This window comes from Mesoplodon bidens, assembly GCF_964165515.1.
Source record: "Mesoplodon bidens genome assembly, chromosome: 4".
Taxonomy (NCBI): Eukaryota; Metazoa; Chordata; class Mammalia; order Artiodactyla; family Ziphiidae; genus Mesoplodon; species Mesoplodon bidens.
The window spans coordinates 132,252,016-132,268,668 of record NC_138160.1 but is presented as its reverse complement, the minus strand read 5'-3'; the positions used below and the strand labels follow the sequence as shown (position 1 = coordinate 132,268,668).

The window sequence follows — 16,653 nt, the reverse complement described above, 5'->3', positions numbered from 1 at the left end:
GCTCTTTCCCTTGTCCTTTCTTACTCAGACTTATCCCTGACTACTTATCCCAAGCCCTCTACAAAAACCATCAGTGTTTTCTCATTCTCCTTTCACATATTACTTATTTCCATCACCATTCCATAGTTTATACTTTAGAAATTCTTGGGCTGCCTTTCTCTCTATTTGAATATGGCCGTGTTAAAGTTCTACATCTTTCTAGAGGGCTAGACACACTCATATTAGCCTTTGCCTGAACCTTGATTCTCTGCTGTCTTACCATTCTCTCATTGTCTTTTCTACCCCATAAAATGTTAAGATCCTTGGGGACAGGGATCAGATCTTTTACTTCTCAGTGATTGCTTAAACACTTAAAACAATTCAGGGCATTCAGTGGCTTCTCCAAAATGCTTCAGTTTATTGAAGATTTTATAGCAATTGTGTGTGGTCTTATTTCAAGTGTGGTGAATGGAGTAGACCAATCCCTATTCACAAATAACTGTTATATAAGGCAGGGTAGGCCATAAAGGAAGCAGAAGCTAAATTCTACAAGGAAGGCAACAACTGTTAAAAAGGGTTCTCCCCATACCTGTTACGGGGAGAACGAAATGACATCTTGGAAAAAGTAGTATCTGATACAGGTTTGGGGGGAAGGGTAAGATTTTTAGAGGTGCAGAATGGAAGGGGACTAGAGAACAGAGTGACTCAGGGTGGTTTGGCTGAAATGGAAGGTTCTAGAAAGGGCAAGGAACTAGAACGTTTGGTTGTATCCAGGCTACCCCCAACACCAGGGAAGAAATTCATATTGAGGGAGACATAAGGGACTGAGCAGGGAAGTAACAACTCAGTGGTCTGCCTTGAGAAAACTGATCTTGAAGCTAAACTGTCACCTGTATCGGATGATGATCAACTGAAGTCACAAGACTGAGATGAGTTTGGCTGAAGGAGCTGGGACCAGGAACCTGAACAAAAAACGTCTTAAGATATGGGATTTTTGGACTCCTGATCTTTTCGGCATCAGTAATACTAAATTATGGGGTCTAATAGGCATCTATGGGCAGGGCCAGCCAACCACCAAATGATTTCCTGTAAACCTCTCTTTCTCCGCTTCCAGTTGCCCACCCTGTAGGGAACTTACTCCATAGACCAGCTCTCCCACCATGCCATTCCAAGCCTTTGTGTCAGGGTCGCGGGCTCCATATTTCCCATCACTGACGATCTCAAGACGGTAGGAGTAGCCCACATGCTTGGCAATCTCTGCTGCCAGCTCTACACAGTAGCCCTCGTAGCGGTCATTGCCTTCAAACTGGTTGGCATTCTTCTTGAGCATCACATAAGGATCTTCCTGGTGGAGAAATGGGAGACAGAGAATGTGGGTTTTGGGTTCACTCTTGCGGAGGGAGGCCTTTGGCGTGGCGGAGGAGGATGGTCTCCAGCATTGCTAAACTTTGGGGAAGTCTCTCTGGCCCCTAAATCCACTTCCTGCATTTCTGCTCCCCCCATTACAAAATTTCTTGGGTTAAGGAAGCAAACTATTAAAATAGAATGTTTCACTGAGACGCCATGCCTAGCTTTTCAGGTTGTTCCAGGAGCTCTTGTATTTTTTGGAGGTGTTGGGGGGATAACCCTTAAATAGGCTCCAACTGTCTCATCACTGAAAATCATAGCAGCTTTACTTATACTCACTTTAGGTGCTGGACTTTAGGGAACTTGCTTTGAAAATGGCTTCTACTAAGGAAGGGTGGAATCAGAACCACTACAATTTAGTCTCACCCTTATGTTTTATATACATTGGAAACTATGGCTCAACGGAGGGTAAGTGACTTACTTATCCAAGAGCACAAAGTGAAATCATGGCAGAGCCAGAGAGCAAAAGTCCCTCTGACTTTCAGGATATTCCTTTTTTACTTCCTCTTTCTACTGACCACACAGTTTTGGCAAGAAGAATGACCAGCTTTCACTCCTGGGAAAACCTTTGTGCTGGTCTATCTCACATCCCAGGTAGCCTCCGTGAAGGACTGAGTACTCACTAGGATTGTAGTGACGATGTACGTTCTATTCTGGACACTTGAGTTATCCCCCCCGGCTTGAGCATCCGTGGCTGCAGGGACAAACTTGTCATCTTCATTCCAGTAACCAATCTGTTAAAGAGAGGAAGGTGGTGACATAAGGTGATCCAGGCTCCTCAGGAATGGCCCACTCTGGGTCCCCCAGTCAACACCAGACAGGAAATCAAGGAGCTGAGCATCACACCAGCAATCCTGGACACACCAGGCTCTGAAGTATTGGTAGATATAAACAACAAGAGACAAGATGGTCTCTAGGTCCTCCCATCCCCACCCCATGAAAATCCTCATCATGATGGGTAAGCCTGAAAATTTGCCTCTTAAGGGGCGAGGGTTTAACTGTTGATGCAGCTAAACTGTTATGTACAATGCAAGTCAGGGCCATAGAGATTTAATTCCCTGCAGTTGTTCACAAGGCCAAACCCTCCTTCTCCCATGCCTAGTAACCCTTCTCTTCCTGAGCTCATTCTGAAGTGTAGTTGGAATCATATGATTTAAACCTTACATTCTTGTTTTCTTTTTAGGTTAACTGTATTTTTCCATCTGGATTTAACTTTCTAGGTGATGGTTATTTTATCCTTTATTTATTTATTTCTCTTATTTCCAATTTTTGACCTATCATGACACTGAGAATATAGTTGTGCCTGCAAACACTGATTGACAACATTATTTTTTTAAAAAAATTAGTTATTTATACTGCCTCATTTTCCAAGGTCTTTTAGCAAATACTTATTGGATCCCTGTTGTGTGTAAGACTCTGAGCTAAAACATTGGTGGTATTGTGGCAGGGTTGAGAAAGATACAAAGAAGTCTCAGAGATAGTCCTTGCTCTGAGGATCCCTCCAGTCTATTTGGGAAGACAAGACACACATGTGCACGTGGCCCCAGAAGTGACAAGTGAGTGGCTCAGGTAGCTTGAGCCTATGGAGTTTGGAGAAGCAGAAGCCAGGTATGGAACCTATGCTGGGAAAAAGGCAGCAGGAGGAGGTGAGGCTTAAGTCACGAGGGATGGAAAGGTTGAGCCCAAACCCGTCAGGTTGGAGAGAAGATAAGCCAAGATGGGAAGGCGGGAATCTGCCCAGATACGTAAGTTCAGTGGGTCCTGAGTGGAGGATAGGGTTAGTCCAAGAGGGCAGTGGGCGCTTGGGTCTAGGTAGCAGAGGGATTGGAAGGCCGGGCTAAGTGATGTAGACTTTATTCTGAAGGCAACAGGGAGTCATGGAAGGTTTGGGAAGAGCAGAATGGCATGGCTAATACACACACACACACTCCACACACACCCCTATGTCTATCTATCTTTTATTTTATTTTTTGGCTGTGTTGGGTCTTTGTTGCTGCGCACGGGCTTTCTCTAGTTGCGGTACATGGGCTTATTGTGGTGGCTTCTCTTGTTGGGGAGCACGGACTCTAGATGCGCTGGTTTCAGTAGTTGTGGCTCGCGGGCTCTAGAGCGCGAGCTCAGTAGCTGTGGCTCACAGGCTTAGTTGCTCTACGGCATGTGGGATCTTCCCAGACCAGGGATCAAACCCATGTCCCCTGCATTGGCAGGTGGATTCTTAACCACTGTGCCACCAGGGAAGTCCCTGTTTTTATACATCTTTAGACCATTGTGTTTTGTTTTGTGGTCATTCCGCTGGCTTTAGTTGTAAAGGGCACATGTGCAGGGGGAGGAGCAGGTCTCTAAGCCAGCCCAGCTTCACAAAATCCAAGGCACATGCCAATGGTCCACTCAGATGTCACCTTCACCTTGATGTCTTTCCCAGTCCCCTCAGTTACAAAGAAACAACTCTCGCTGCCATTTCACTGCCATTAACAACAATAGTAATAATTGCCAACATTGATCATGTTCTTGCTCTGTCAGAGGCTGTGTTTGATAGTTTTTGTGCCAGTTCATCTGGCTTAGAAGAGTTTGTTAACTTGCAAGGTGATGGTGGCGATGCAGCTGAGAAGTGGCTGAGCTCAGCCTGGAATGGTGGTCCTCTGTCTCCAGGGGCAGCTTTTCATCATGATGCTGTTCTTTCTAAGAGGGGACTTAGCCCTGGGCTGTGAATCATATTAGCTGACAGTTATTGAGTGCTTATTGTGTTTTAGGCACTCTTCTAAGTGTTTTTTTTTTTTTTTTTTTTTTTTTTTGCGGTATGTGGGCCTCTCATTGTTGTGGCCTCTCCCGTTGCGAAGCACAGGCTCCGGACGCGCAGGCTCAGCAGCCATGGCTCACGGGCCCAGCCGCTCCGCAGCATGTGGGATCTTCCCAGACCGGGGCACGAACCCGTGTCCCCTGCATCGGCAGGCGGACGCTCAACCACTGCACCACCAGGGAAGCCCTTCTAAGTGTTTTTTATGTTTTAACTTCTCTCATCCACACAAAAACCTATGAGGTAGGTAATCAATTATCACTCCTATTTTAAATGTGAAGAAACTGAGATGTAGGGGAAGTGGAGTAACTTTCCCAAGGCCGCAGGAGAGTCATGGAGCCAGGATCAGAGCCGGGCAGGCTGATTGCAGGGCCGTGTCCTTCTGTGTTCCACTAGGCTGCCAGCTGGCCCTGAGCGCCTCATGTTGGTTCCCATTGGCCTCATGGTCTAGCTGTTGGCATGTCTGTCCCCATCTCTCCACGATGCTGTGGGCTTCTCAGGGACAAAGCTAGAGGTCTACTTGTTCTAGGACCCCTTTCTTAGGGCCACAGATTGTACCACAGAGAAGCAGCTTAGGAAAGGTTTGTTGAGAGAATGAATGCATCCAGCATGGAGACAGTGAATCCTGTTCATGCTGAGACAGTTCAGAGGCCTGAAGGGGGTCAGGGGGAGCTGTCTTTCAGGACACTGGGTCAAGATTTGCCCTCATGCCGGCATGGGTACCATGTTGCCTGTGTGGGGCACTTTCAGTCAGCCTGGAAGGGAACATGTCTCTCTAATGACACAAGAACCAGAAACTTAGATTTCCAGAATATCAGAGCCAAAAGAGGCCTGAAGAATCATTTCCTCCAACCTCTTCCTTTTTTACAGAGAGGGAAACAAGTTCAGAGACTAGGGGACTTGCTCAAAACCAGAATGTAGTCCTGCCTCCCCCATTTTGCTAGGCCAGTGTTCCATGGGACCCTAGGGCATCTGTAAAGGCCCTTCCCCACTTTCATGGGAGGTGAAGGGTCAGAGAAGAGGGGGAAAGCCCTGGGTTCCTCACCCTTGCTTCAATAGTCAGTTCTGCTTTTAATCTATTTCACGCTTTGAGATTCCCCTTAAGAGTTCATTTTTACAAGGAGCCCATTCGTTGAAAAATAACTATTTAAAACCATGATTGTAGCATATCGTGGGGCGAGTTTACAAAAAGAATTTCCAAACTACTTTCCTAACACTTAACTGTGTTTTGCTCCTCCCCTATGCAAATAGCACAGAGAGGCTCGGGATTATTTTCTCTGTTTTATAGAAAAGAAAACTGAGGCTTGGGGAGATCAGATGATCTAACTTACATAGATTAAATAGCAGATTAGTGGCAGGGCATAGGAGCCAGGTCATGGACTTCAAAGGTACTTATTGAATATAATCAGTACACACTTGGGAGATGATCACGCAAATGTAATTGCCAGTTTCTTTCCCCCTGTAGTTGATGCTATGGTGTTTTCATGCCCTTCTCTTTCCCTTCCTCCTCCTTTTTCTTCCTTCCCTCCCTTCTTTCCTTTCTTCCTTCTCCCTCTACAGGATTAGTCACAGGTTTAGTTGTTCTTAGTTGTTCAAACTCAACAACCATCAGCCTTGAGGAAGTTGTCTTCTTTGACATGCAGCCAAGTTCTCTAAAATCTATTGTGTTTCCATAGGTAATATTTTTAAAAGTGATGGCTTGATGGTCCAGAGATTGGTCTCTGGCATCAGACAGACCTGTTTCAAAAGGTAGACTTTTCTTATTAGTAACTGTATGACCTTGGGCCAGTTATTTGACCTCAGTGGGCCTCAGTCCCTGCTCTGTAGAATGGATACAACAAGAGTACCTGTCTCGCAGGGCTGCTGTGGGAACCAAATGCATTCATGCATGGACAACGGTACGCACAGTGCGTGGTTCATATTAAGTTGCCAGTAAACTAAAAAATGATATCCAGTAGGGTATTGCCTGATTGAAGGCTAACAGGCTTCTATACTGTAGTACATTTCAGTTTCACTTTGCTATTGAACATTGCCAATCTCCAAAAGAAGTATATATTATGGAGTATTTCTCAAACTCATTCGACAGCATAACCCTCTTTACATGTAGAATGTCCTAGGATAAATGGTGCAAAACCCACAAAGCACGGCTCTAAAATATCAAGTTATTTGATCAAAGAGGGGAAAAAAAGCACGATAAATCTGTACAGACCAGATTTATGTGGTTTAGAAAGAGATTTTAATTTTTAGAATAGGGATCCTTCAGAGCTAGTATTATATCACTAATGTTAAATTGGTATCTATAAAAATTATTGTCTAGCTTGGCTTATATCAAAAGCTAGAGGAACAGTTAAATGTTGTAAACAAGCTTATTTTATTCCTAACCCTTTTGTAGGGAAATAAAAACTATTGCCAGTCAGAAGAGCAGGGTGATGCCAAAACCCAGCTTGCCCCTCACGTAAGCTAGCAGGCTGAGAAATCTCGTTCCACATTTTGATGAAAAGAAAGCTGGCAAAGATTTTTGAAGGGACATTGCACTTCAGAGATGAGAGCAAATTTCCCTTTCTTAGAGAAATGGGCTGAATTATTATACAGCCCTTTGATTCTTTACTGAGGATATGTAGGAACTTTGATTCTATCTCAAAGTAAATCAGAGCTAGTAGTTTGGTAAAAATTGGGGCCCACCGTTCAGGAGAGGATTTAAACAATTCTGACAGTGAGAGGTCTTCTCTTGGGGCCAGTTATAATGTTTGATCTCCTGTTTTCCATCTACCTCTAAAGATTTTTTGAATATAGGAAATGAGTCTAGATGATAGATTAGATTTTTTTAAGTAAGTGAAGTCTAAAAAGGAGATGATCATTGAACAGTACATTCAATTGATTTACCTTGCATAGTCATCAAATCAAATTTACACATTTTTAGCTCTAAGCTTCCTCTGAAGACACAGCCCCTGACCTCCAAAAATGAGATCGATTATAATAAATTTTTAAAAAGGAAGATGTCTCGGGGCTTCCCTGGTGGCGCAGTGGTTGAGAATCCGCCTGCCGATGCAGGGGACATGGGTTCGTGCCCCGGTCTGGGAAGATCCCACATGCTGCGGAGCAGCTGCGCCCGTGAGCCATGGCTGCTGAGCCTGCGCGTCCAGAGCCTGTGCTCCGCAACGGGAGAGGCCACAACAGTGAGGGGCCCGTGTACCGCAAAAAAAAAAGGAAGATGTCTCTTGTGGCAAAGACAACCTGATGACCCCCAAGGATTCTTGTTTGCCTTCCATAGCATACAGGTATGGTGGGAAGTAGCTACCTGGACAGCAGTTGCATTTCCTAGCCTTCCGTACGTCTAGGTGGGCCACGTGATTTGGTTGGCCAGTGGAATGCAGCAGAAGTGATGCACATCTCTCCTAGCCTGACTCCCCCAAATCTCCAGCACAGTTTGTAATATCTTTCTCCCTCACCTGTTAGCTGGCTGTTGATAGCCAGGAAGACCCAAACAGACAGTGGAGCCTCCATAAGCCTGAGTCTTAATCAGAGCCCCCAGCCTGCATACTGGTCACTGGGTGAACAAGAATGTGAACTTTGTTGCATTAAACAGCTGAGATTTTAGAGTTTATCTGTTACTGCGCCTAGGGTTATCTTAACTAACACACTTAAAGAATTTGAACTTCGTAAGTTTATGTGTTAACTTTATCTGAGTTCTGCTTGAGGTGTTTTTTAATTAAATTTGCCAGCAATTTTTTCTTCTTACTTGCTGGCAGATCTATGGAAATATGGGCCAGAGTAGATTGCTCCCTGGTTGCCCAGCAACATTCAATACACTACCCACTCATTTAATGAACAACCACTTATTTGCATGTGCTTACTATGCGTCAATATATTATAAGCACTGAGGTTACAGTAAATAGCAGAACCATGTCCCTGTGTTAAGAGAGCTGACATTTTAGGGGCAAGGAGGTGAAGAAGAGGGGAAGAAAGACAATATATATCCAGACCAGGGATCATCAAACTTTAAAGAGCCAGCCTGCAAATATTTTAGGCTTTGCAGGTCATACAATCTCTGTAGCAACTACTCATCTCTGCTGTCATAGTGTGGACGCAGCTATAGATGATACCTAAACAAATGAGTTTGGCTGTATTCCAGAAAAACCACAAAACTCTATTTATGGACCCTGAAATTGTAATCTCATATAATTTTCACATATCATGAAGTAGTCATCTTTTGATTTATTTCAAAATGTAAAAATCATTAGCTCATGGGCTGTACACAAACAGGCATTTGGCTGAATTTGGCCTGCAGGCTGAAGTTTACCAACCTCAGCAGAGATCAGTAAACCAACAAGAATATATCAGAAGGGGTAAGCACTGTGAAACATTGGGACAATGGGATTGTGCTGGGTGGATGGGGGTCACTTTAGATAGCTTGGTCAGGGATGGCCTCTCCAAAGTGACTTTGCTTGGGCCAGACTTGAGTGACAAGGAGAGACACTGCATATGAAACTACAGTGATTGAGAATGTCGGGTAAAGGAACGGAAAGATGCTATAGGGTAGCTGTGGAGTTATGAGCCAGAGAAGGAGGAGAAAGGGCTGATGTCAGAGGGATGCAGCGTCTGGGGTTCTGAAGGTCAAGACAAGAAGTTATATTTTACCTGCAGTAGGAAGCCAGTCAAAAGCTTTAGGCAGAGAAGCAATATAGCCTGATGTATATTTGAAAATTATCATCCTGGCTCTTGTGTTGGGAAAATGGCCTTCTAGAGGGGCAAGAGCATGACCAGCAGGACTAGTGACTCGTAAGGAGGCTCCTGAGTGAGTCAGGCAGGTGTGGAAGGTGGCTTGGGCTCTGGGGTCAGCAGTGGAAATGGAGAGAAGTGGTTGGACTGAAGCTCTGTCTTAGAGCTACACCAGGTCTCAGTATGTCCAAAGTTGGGTGGCAAGGATTTAAAGAAAAAACTTCCAAAGGACATCTGGACTGGAGAGCTGTGCATTGACGTCAGTAGGACTTTGTGCCGCTTTCTTCCCTGCCCAGTCTTTCCTTTCCAGTTATACTTGGGTCAGAACTGGGGATGACAAACTTGGGGCATGGCGGGGGGATACATATCAAGCTGAAATGAGACTTGGCCATTTGAAGTCCAAAATTAGCTACAGGACCAGTAGTGATGGGCAGAGATGGTTAAACCAACAATGATGGTCCCTTCATGAAAGACCTTCGAGAATTTTCCTACACTTCTCTCTTGGCTGCCAGTTACCAGAATTTGTGATCTTACTTGAACTTGACAAGGTATTTTATTTGGATAGAGGTCCCTAAATCAGCACCCCATGGTGAAATGGAGTCTCTGAATGGGATTTCCCGAGGATTTAGCTTTAGTGGAGCCAGTGCCCATTCTGGCATTTGAAGGTCCTAAGCATTTGATGGATGTATGTGTAGAGCACACACGTTTCAGTAGGATGTCAAAATGGACCCAGATAGCTAGAGGGTGTGTTGGCAGATCGGTGGCCAGGATATGTGCCTAAAGATCAGGAGAGAGCCCTCAAGAACCCCGGTCAAGCAGCAGTAGCCCCTCTATTACCTACATCAGGTAAGGCCAGGCACTGCTCACTGAAACCAGCACAACGAGGTCACCGTGAATCTGAGAAATTACTTTGTTAGGAGGCTGACTGAGTAAAAGGCCTGAAGCCACAGATGTGGAGGAATTGATTGTCCTCAAGTCAGATTCCCTGTAAACAAAGGATGCTTAAGCCCACCTTCTAGGAAAGGATTTAGTCATTGGAAAGTAAGTTGAAAAACAGCCCCAGGATCTGAAAAAGCACACGATTTGCTTGTGGATTTTAAGGTTACTCTGTAATTTCTATTTGCTGATTTATCCATTCCATGGGCTTGCACAGCCTGACTCACTCACAATCAAGGCTGACGTAAAAATCTCTGTGGCCTAAAGAAGGCAGTTGAAACAAACAAACAAAACATGGGCTGAATGTCCACTCCACGCCAGGGGCTGCTTTTGGGGATCCCTTGATTCAGGCGAGCGGGTAGCGGACATTGTTCCACTCAGTGCTGATGGCAACCCTGTGAGGTAAAGGGCATTATTCCCCATTTGGAGATGATGTAACTGAGGTCCAAGGAGCCTAAGTTGTTCAAAGTCACATGCCTAGTAAAGAGTAAGGCAGAGACTTAATTAGGGTCGTGTCTATCTCCAAAGCCTGAGCTTATAACCATTCTGCCAGTGTATCTCACCAAACCACCCAGAGCATCGTGGACCTCCACAGGTTGGGAATAGAAAGCATGAGCAGAGCTGTTCTGTAGAACTTGCTGGGATGATAGAAATGATCTCTTGAATACATCTCTGCTGTCTAGTATGGCAGCCACTAGCCACCTGTGGCTACTGAGCACTTGACATGTGGCTAGTGCAACTGAGGGACTTCTAAATTGTAATTATTTAGAATTAAAGTTAAATGGCCATCCATGGCTAGTGGCAACTGTATTTGACAGCACAGGCATAGAGAGCATCAAGTTTGAGAGATGAAGACCCAGTCTTCAATGTGCCAGGCACAGCCCTCAGAACTTCTGCACCTGTTAGATCATTTAATCCTCTCAGTGAGCCTATGAGATTGGCATTGTTATGGTGACCCCCACTTAAGGCACAAAGAACCTGATTTATTTGTCCAGAATCACAAGCTGGTAAGTGGTGATGCCAGGATTGAGTCCCAGGATTCCAGAGCTAATACTCTGATCCATGACACCCTACTAGCTTTATACCATGTGTGCAATGCCTCTTACCCATTACGCTGTGCCACCCCCAAGGAACTAGGAATGCGATGAAGGCCATGACAGTAAAATAGAGGCTGCCATGAGGCATAACAAGGGAGCCTAGGGAAGGCTTCCCTGAGGAGTAACATTTTCTCTGAGTGTTGAAGGCTGAGGAGGAATTGGCCAGGCAAAAGAAGGGGATGGGGTAGGGGGAGTCCTAGGCAGAGGGAACACGTTTGAAGGCTGGGAGGTGAGAAAGAACATAGTGTATTCCTGGAAGTGAAAGTTGATCAGAATGACTGGAGTGGAAGGAGGAAGGAAGTGAGTGTCAAGGGTCAAGGTCGGAGAAATTGGCAGAGACCAGAGCACACAGAGTGTGGTAGAATTCTGAATATTTTCTCCAAGGATTTGAATGTTGTTCCAAAATGTTTACTATGCATACATATTATACATTACATACATATACACAAACTAAATTTCACTTATACTTCTATGTGGAAAGTAGAGGGGATACGACCAAGCGTGGGTCAGGAGAAGATGGTTCACTTCCTCAGTAAATCATCATTCTCAAGTTCTTACTTTGGAATCCTATAGGAGCAGCAGGGGCATTTTATACACATCTATTACTTTATATTTTCACAGTGATTTCCCATCCCTTGGATCTTCACAAGCACCCCAAGACAAAGCTAGAGATTTTTTTTTTTTTTTTTTGCGGTACGCGGGCCTCTCACTGTTGTGGCCTCTCCCCTTGCGGAGCACAGGCTCCGGACTTGCAGGCTTAGCGGCCACGGCTCACGGGCCCAGCCGCTCCGCGGCACGTGGGATCTTCCCGGACCAGAGCACGAACCCGTGTCCCCTGCATCAGCAGGTGGACTCTCAACCGCTGCGCCACCAGGGAAGCCCGCTAGAGATTTTTTTTTTTTGATCTCCATTTAATCTCATCGATTCTCAGAGGAAGGAACTGACTTGCCCAAAGTCCCAGCTGGTTAGTGGCAGAGCTGAGGCTAGAATCCTCATTGACTGCATGTCTTCTAAGAGATCCAGTCCAGGAAAGTGGGCTTCCAAGGCCCTCAGCTCTGGCCTGAGCCTCTGCTCAGACCTCTCCTCCCTGAGGAACTGAAGCAAAGGGACCTTTACCTTTCGGATGCCGTCGTGCTTCATTTCGATCACATGGAGGGTGTAGTTGGTCCGGCGTCCTTTCTCATTAAATTGCACATTTCCTGTCAGGCCTTCAAACCGCACCTGGAAAAGAAAGCCAGGTGGTGACCAGTGAACCCTGAAGTTGTGCTTCATGTTTGTTCATCGGTTTGCTTTTTCTGCTGAAGTGAAAGTCCAGAACCTGAGGAAGTTACATGGGATGAGGTCTTGGAGTAGCATCAATACTAAACACCTCTCTACTCCTTTGCCTGTAGCAGTCATCACTGTTAGAGTACGGTTCTCTTGCCTACTAAACTGAAATTTATCTTGAAAACGTTTTCACCCATTGCTTTAGGCAAACAGTAACAATGGATCAAAGTAGATCCTAATAGGAAATCTCTGTGCCATCCTCAGTCAAACATCCCCATCAGGACTACCACTGTGAGAAAGACCACTCCTCAGGTGCACACCTTCAGATGTAGAAACTGAAGGAGACCTGCAAAGGAAGAGACTGGTGTGCCATCCCTGGTGAGTCAGGAGAAGACCCAGGACCAGGAGCTGGCCTTGTGATGCCTTGGGCTATGCCTCAACATGGCTTCTTAGTTCCTTTGTGAGTCCAGGGAGTACAATACTTGGGAGCCTAAAGACCTAGAATTGGGAGACCTGGATTTTACCCCCACTTTCCTTTGAACAGCCAAGTGACTTTGGGCATTTGTCTCTCTAAGTCTCAAACTTCCTGCCCCATCTACGTTAAATGACACAGCAAATGCGAAAGTGCTGTGCAAACTTTAAAGCACCTGAGGAGATTCTTTATAAGACCAGAGCCTTTCAACAGGTCTTAGCTGGTGGAATCAAGATGCGTATTGGAAGCCCCCAGATACGCTGCATGGGACTCCTCCACAAACGAGACAGATTAAACTTCCATGGCTTCCTATCTCCAAGTTCACTTTAAAGGCCAAGTAGTCAACGTGGGGGATCCAAGGCCTTTGGAACCAAGCCTGCTGCTCTGGAGGTGACCAATAAAATTTATCTACCCTCAAACTGGGGATGAGTCTAGCTGTGTATCATCAGCTTGAGTATAAGAAATCACATTCTCCAGTGATGATCCACCATGTGTCCTCAGATCAGTCTGGCCTAAGGCCAGTGAGATGAGCCTGTACCTGTAACCAGTATGAACCCGGCCCTTTAACCCAGCATTATTTATTTCCCCCTTCTTCAGATAGCTTAAAAGGAAGCCTCACAGGGTGTTACCATTTTCTGACAGTGAATGACCAGTCCCTCTGCCTTTAGAAGGTATAAGATTAGCTGGGGGGGGGGTGTGTATTTGAGATGCAGGGGTGGGAGGGAGAAAGAGAGAAAGAAGGAAAGAAAGAAGAAAGGAAGGAAGGAAAGAAGGAAGGAAGAAAGGAAGAAGGAAAGAAAGAAAAGTGTGTGTGTGTGTGTATATGTCTCCTCTCAGGCTGACCCTCCCATCACCTCCTGGTTTGAAGTCTCAGTGGGGAGGTTACAACAGGCCCACAGCACTGAACAAATTATATAACAAGCTCTTCACTCTCTGAGATGAAATCTGGAGAAATTCTTGCTCTGGAAAAGTCTAGGATGGTTTTGCTTTTCAAAGAGGAAGCAAAGTACCAATCCTGCTACAAAGAATAAGAAGAGAGCAATTCCAATCCATCAGAAGCTTCAGCTTCTCGCCTTGGTCGTCTCTTGCCCATCTTTAGCTTCCCATTCATTGCTGTGTACCAACTTATATGACTCATTTGGAAAAACAGACTGGGATAGATGTGCAGATGGTTTGCAGAAACAGAAAGAAGTGTCATTAATGATTCAAATGGGCATCTATTTTTGGTGCTGGTATCAAGTGTCTTACTAATTATCATTATGTCATATTCATATAGCAAATTGCATAATGTCTCTATGACTCAGTTTCCTCATTTGGTTCATGAGACCCATTAGGTTTAATTATGTCTTAAGGTTGGTTTACAGATTAAGTGAGATATTTTTTGATCAATGCTTGCCCCATGGTGAGTATTCAACAGAGGCCAGCTATTATTTTTATTATTACTAATTGTTTTATTAATACTGCCACCATTTTACAAGTTTTATGAAGCATTTTCACACGTATTACTTCATCTCCATTCATAGCAACCCCCTGATATAGGTCAGTTAGAGAGAGATTAGGATCTTCACTTTCATGAGAGAAACCTAAACTCTGGAAGGTAAAGTGATTTACTCAAGACTTAGGACTTACAAGTGTCCAAGGCAGGCCTGAAATCCAGAGCTTCTGACATATTCTGGTTGCTTCACTTAATATACCAAGTGGCCTCTCAAACAGAGGACAGTGCTACTGTCCTAGGCTCTGAGGGGTGACACAGAGATGTATAGAGCATGTGTTCTCCAGGCCTACTACGGCTATCCTCTATTCCAGTTGGGCCTTCCCCAGGCTGCACTCTGTTAATTCCTAACTATGTGGCCATGTACAAGTCACTGTGCCTATCTGTTGTTGGCTTCCTCTCAAAGAACTGAAGTGCTTAGCATATTTGTCTGGCACATAAATGTTCAATGAATAGTGTCTGTTATCTAAGTGATGGTGATGATGTTGAAGATAATGATTATTGCTACTACTGCGCTGTGTACAGTGGGTAAGCAGTATGGCAAAGGAGAAGATTTAACATGGAAGCCTTGGGTCTGATAAGCTGTGGTCTCACAGCAGGGGATTCTTTTAGCAGAAACGAGGGTCTTTTCACTGTTATTTTTACATGCCTTTCTCAGTTTCCAAAAAAATCAGCAGCAGCAAAGTTTTGTGACCCGAGGGCCCCTTGTGTTGCCACAATGTTTTCACAAGATGCTGCTTATTTGATGTTCCCAGAAACTCAGTGAGTAGCAAAAGCAGAGGTTATTTTGCTGATGTTATAGATAGGATTACTGAGACTCAGAGCTACGGCACTTGGGTTCAGGATTCACAGTACATCAGGAGAGGCCTGGAGCAGCTGAAGGCTCTGACCGTCTAGTTGGAGAAGCCAAGACTTACACACCCTGAGATAAATTAAAGTGGGAAAGAAGATGTCCCAGAATTACCGTTCCATGATGGCAGAGCAAGGAGAGGTCAAGAGAATGGATTAGCCCCAAACCATTTATGAGGATGGTCTGGACTCATAGTCAGAGGAATAAGCTTCTCAGAAATACATGCTATGGGCACACCTGGAAACTGCCATCCTATCCATCGGGACTGAGCCTCTGAGCCCTCATTCCCCACTCCCACCCACTACCCCCATGCTGGGGTGACAGGGATCAGACTGAGGGAAACCTGGAGTTTCCCCTTAGTTCCTGCCTCCTGGACCTCCCATCACTGTCCGGGCACCTGCTGACTCCCCGCTGTGAAAGACGGAGAATTAACCTTGGATTTCCTGTAAATGGTATTGGGTGCCAACTCAGAGTCTGCCACCCATGAGATGCTGAAGCATAAATTTTCTTTCCTGCTTGGTGTCCGCTGATTGCTGGTTAGTGTTTCTACTACTTGAGCCATCAACCCTGATGACTCCTCCACCCCCATCCCTAGGGGGGGCAGTGGAGATGCTCTGGGCCCGAGGCTTCTACAGCCTTTTTGTGGCTGCCGTGAGGTGGATCTGTTCTCTTGGCCTCTCCTCCTGAATGCTCACTGGGTGTGGGAAGTCACAGCCTGCGGGCTAGATCCCAGTAGACCACATTGTGGTTATACTAGCCAAGTTAAGTCTCAGGACCCCTCTGAGCTTCCACTTGCCCACCTGAACAATGGGAAGAATAATCCTGCTCTATCTCATGCAGTTGCCCTGAGGTTCAAAGAAGCTGATATATCATCCCTTTTTTAAAAAAAATATTTTTGAGCCTTGTGACAAGCCAGTGAGGGAGGCAGTGCTAAGAGGATTATGTCCATTTAAGAGATGAGGAAATTAATGCCAGAAAAGTGGAGCAATTAATCCAGGATCCCCCAGATAGTGCTTGGTGGAGTCATGGGGTGAACCCAGCTCTTCTCTTCCTACACGCTAACAGCCAAGCACGATGCCCACAAGTCCTCACTTGTACCCTCACTCTAGCCTTCTGCTGGGTATCATTTACATCCTCACCCAGCCCCTCCAAAACCCAAATCACTCTTTGTTCAAATTCACCCTTCCCTTAAGGCATGAATGACCATCCATCTCAGTTAGCTTGGGATCGTTTCAGTTTACATGTCTTGTTCTGGGATAATTGGTAATAGCTCTCCCTTTCACTCTTAAGTTTGGATGATAAATTATATGGTCACCGTACTTAGAGCCCCAGTTTCGTTCCTACAGGAAGCCTGGTAATGTCCAAATTCCTCAGTCATGGCATTCTTTTCTGACAGTCCATAGCACCAAGAGCCTGGCTGTGTTATTTAGCCCTTAATCTATACCTTTTGTGGCTATTATTTCTCAGGAGCTTGTCTTGCCTTCAACACTGGGTCTTGAGTCATGAAAGGTATGGACTGTGACTTACACCCCTATTGCCCAGCTCGCCCCAACCTCATCTAGCAATGTGCCACGTAAACCTTCACTTCCAATGTGCGTGGTCACTGACCAACAGATTGCAAACACAAAGGCGAGAGGGCTG

The 16,653-nt window shown here is 45.3% G+C and overlaps 1 protein-coding gene across 4 annotated transcripts in view; it reads right to left on the bottom strand.

The window, feature by feature from the left end:
• Positions 1-16,653, bottom strand: part of GRIA1 (glutamate ionotropic receptor AMPA type subunit 1) — a gene marked incomplete at its 5' end in the record, with an annotated part of 317,420 nt that overhangs the window by 101,754 nt on the left and 199,013 nt on the right. For all 4 annotated transcript variants that reach the window (XM_081232717.1, XM_081232716.1, XM_081232718.1 and 1 more), the window contains 3 exons: positions 1,118-1,324; positions 2,010-2,120; positions 12,049-12,153. In XM_081232717.1, the coding sequence (XP_081088843.1) occupies positions 1,118-1,324; positions 2,010-2,120; positions 12,049-12,153 (423 nt within the window). The remainder of the gene's footprint in view (positions 1-1,117; positions 1,325-2,009; positions 2,121-12,048; positions 12,154-16,653) is intronic.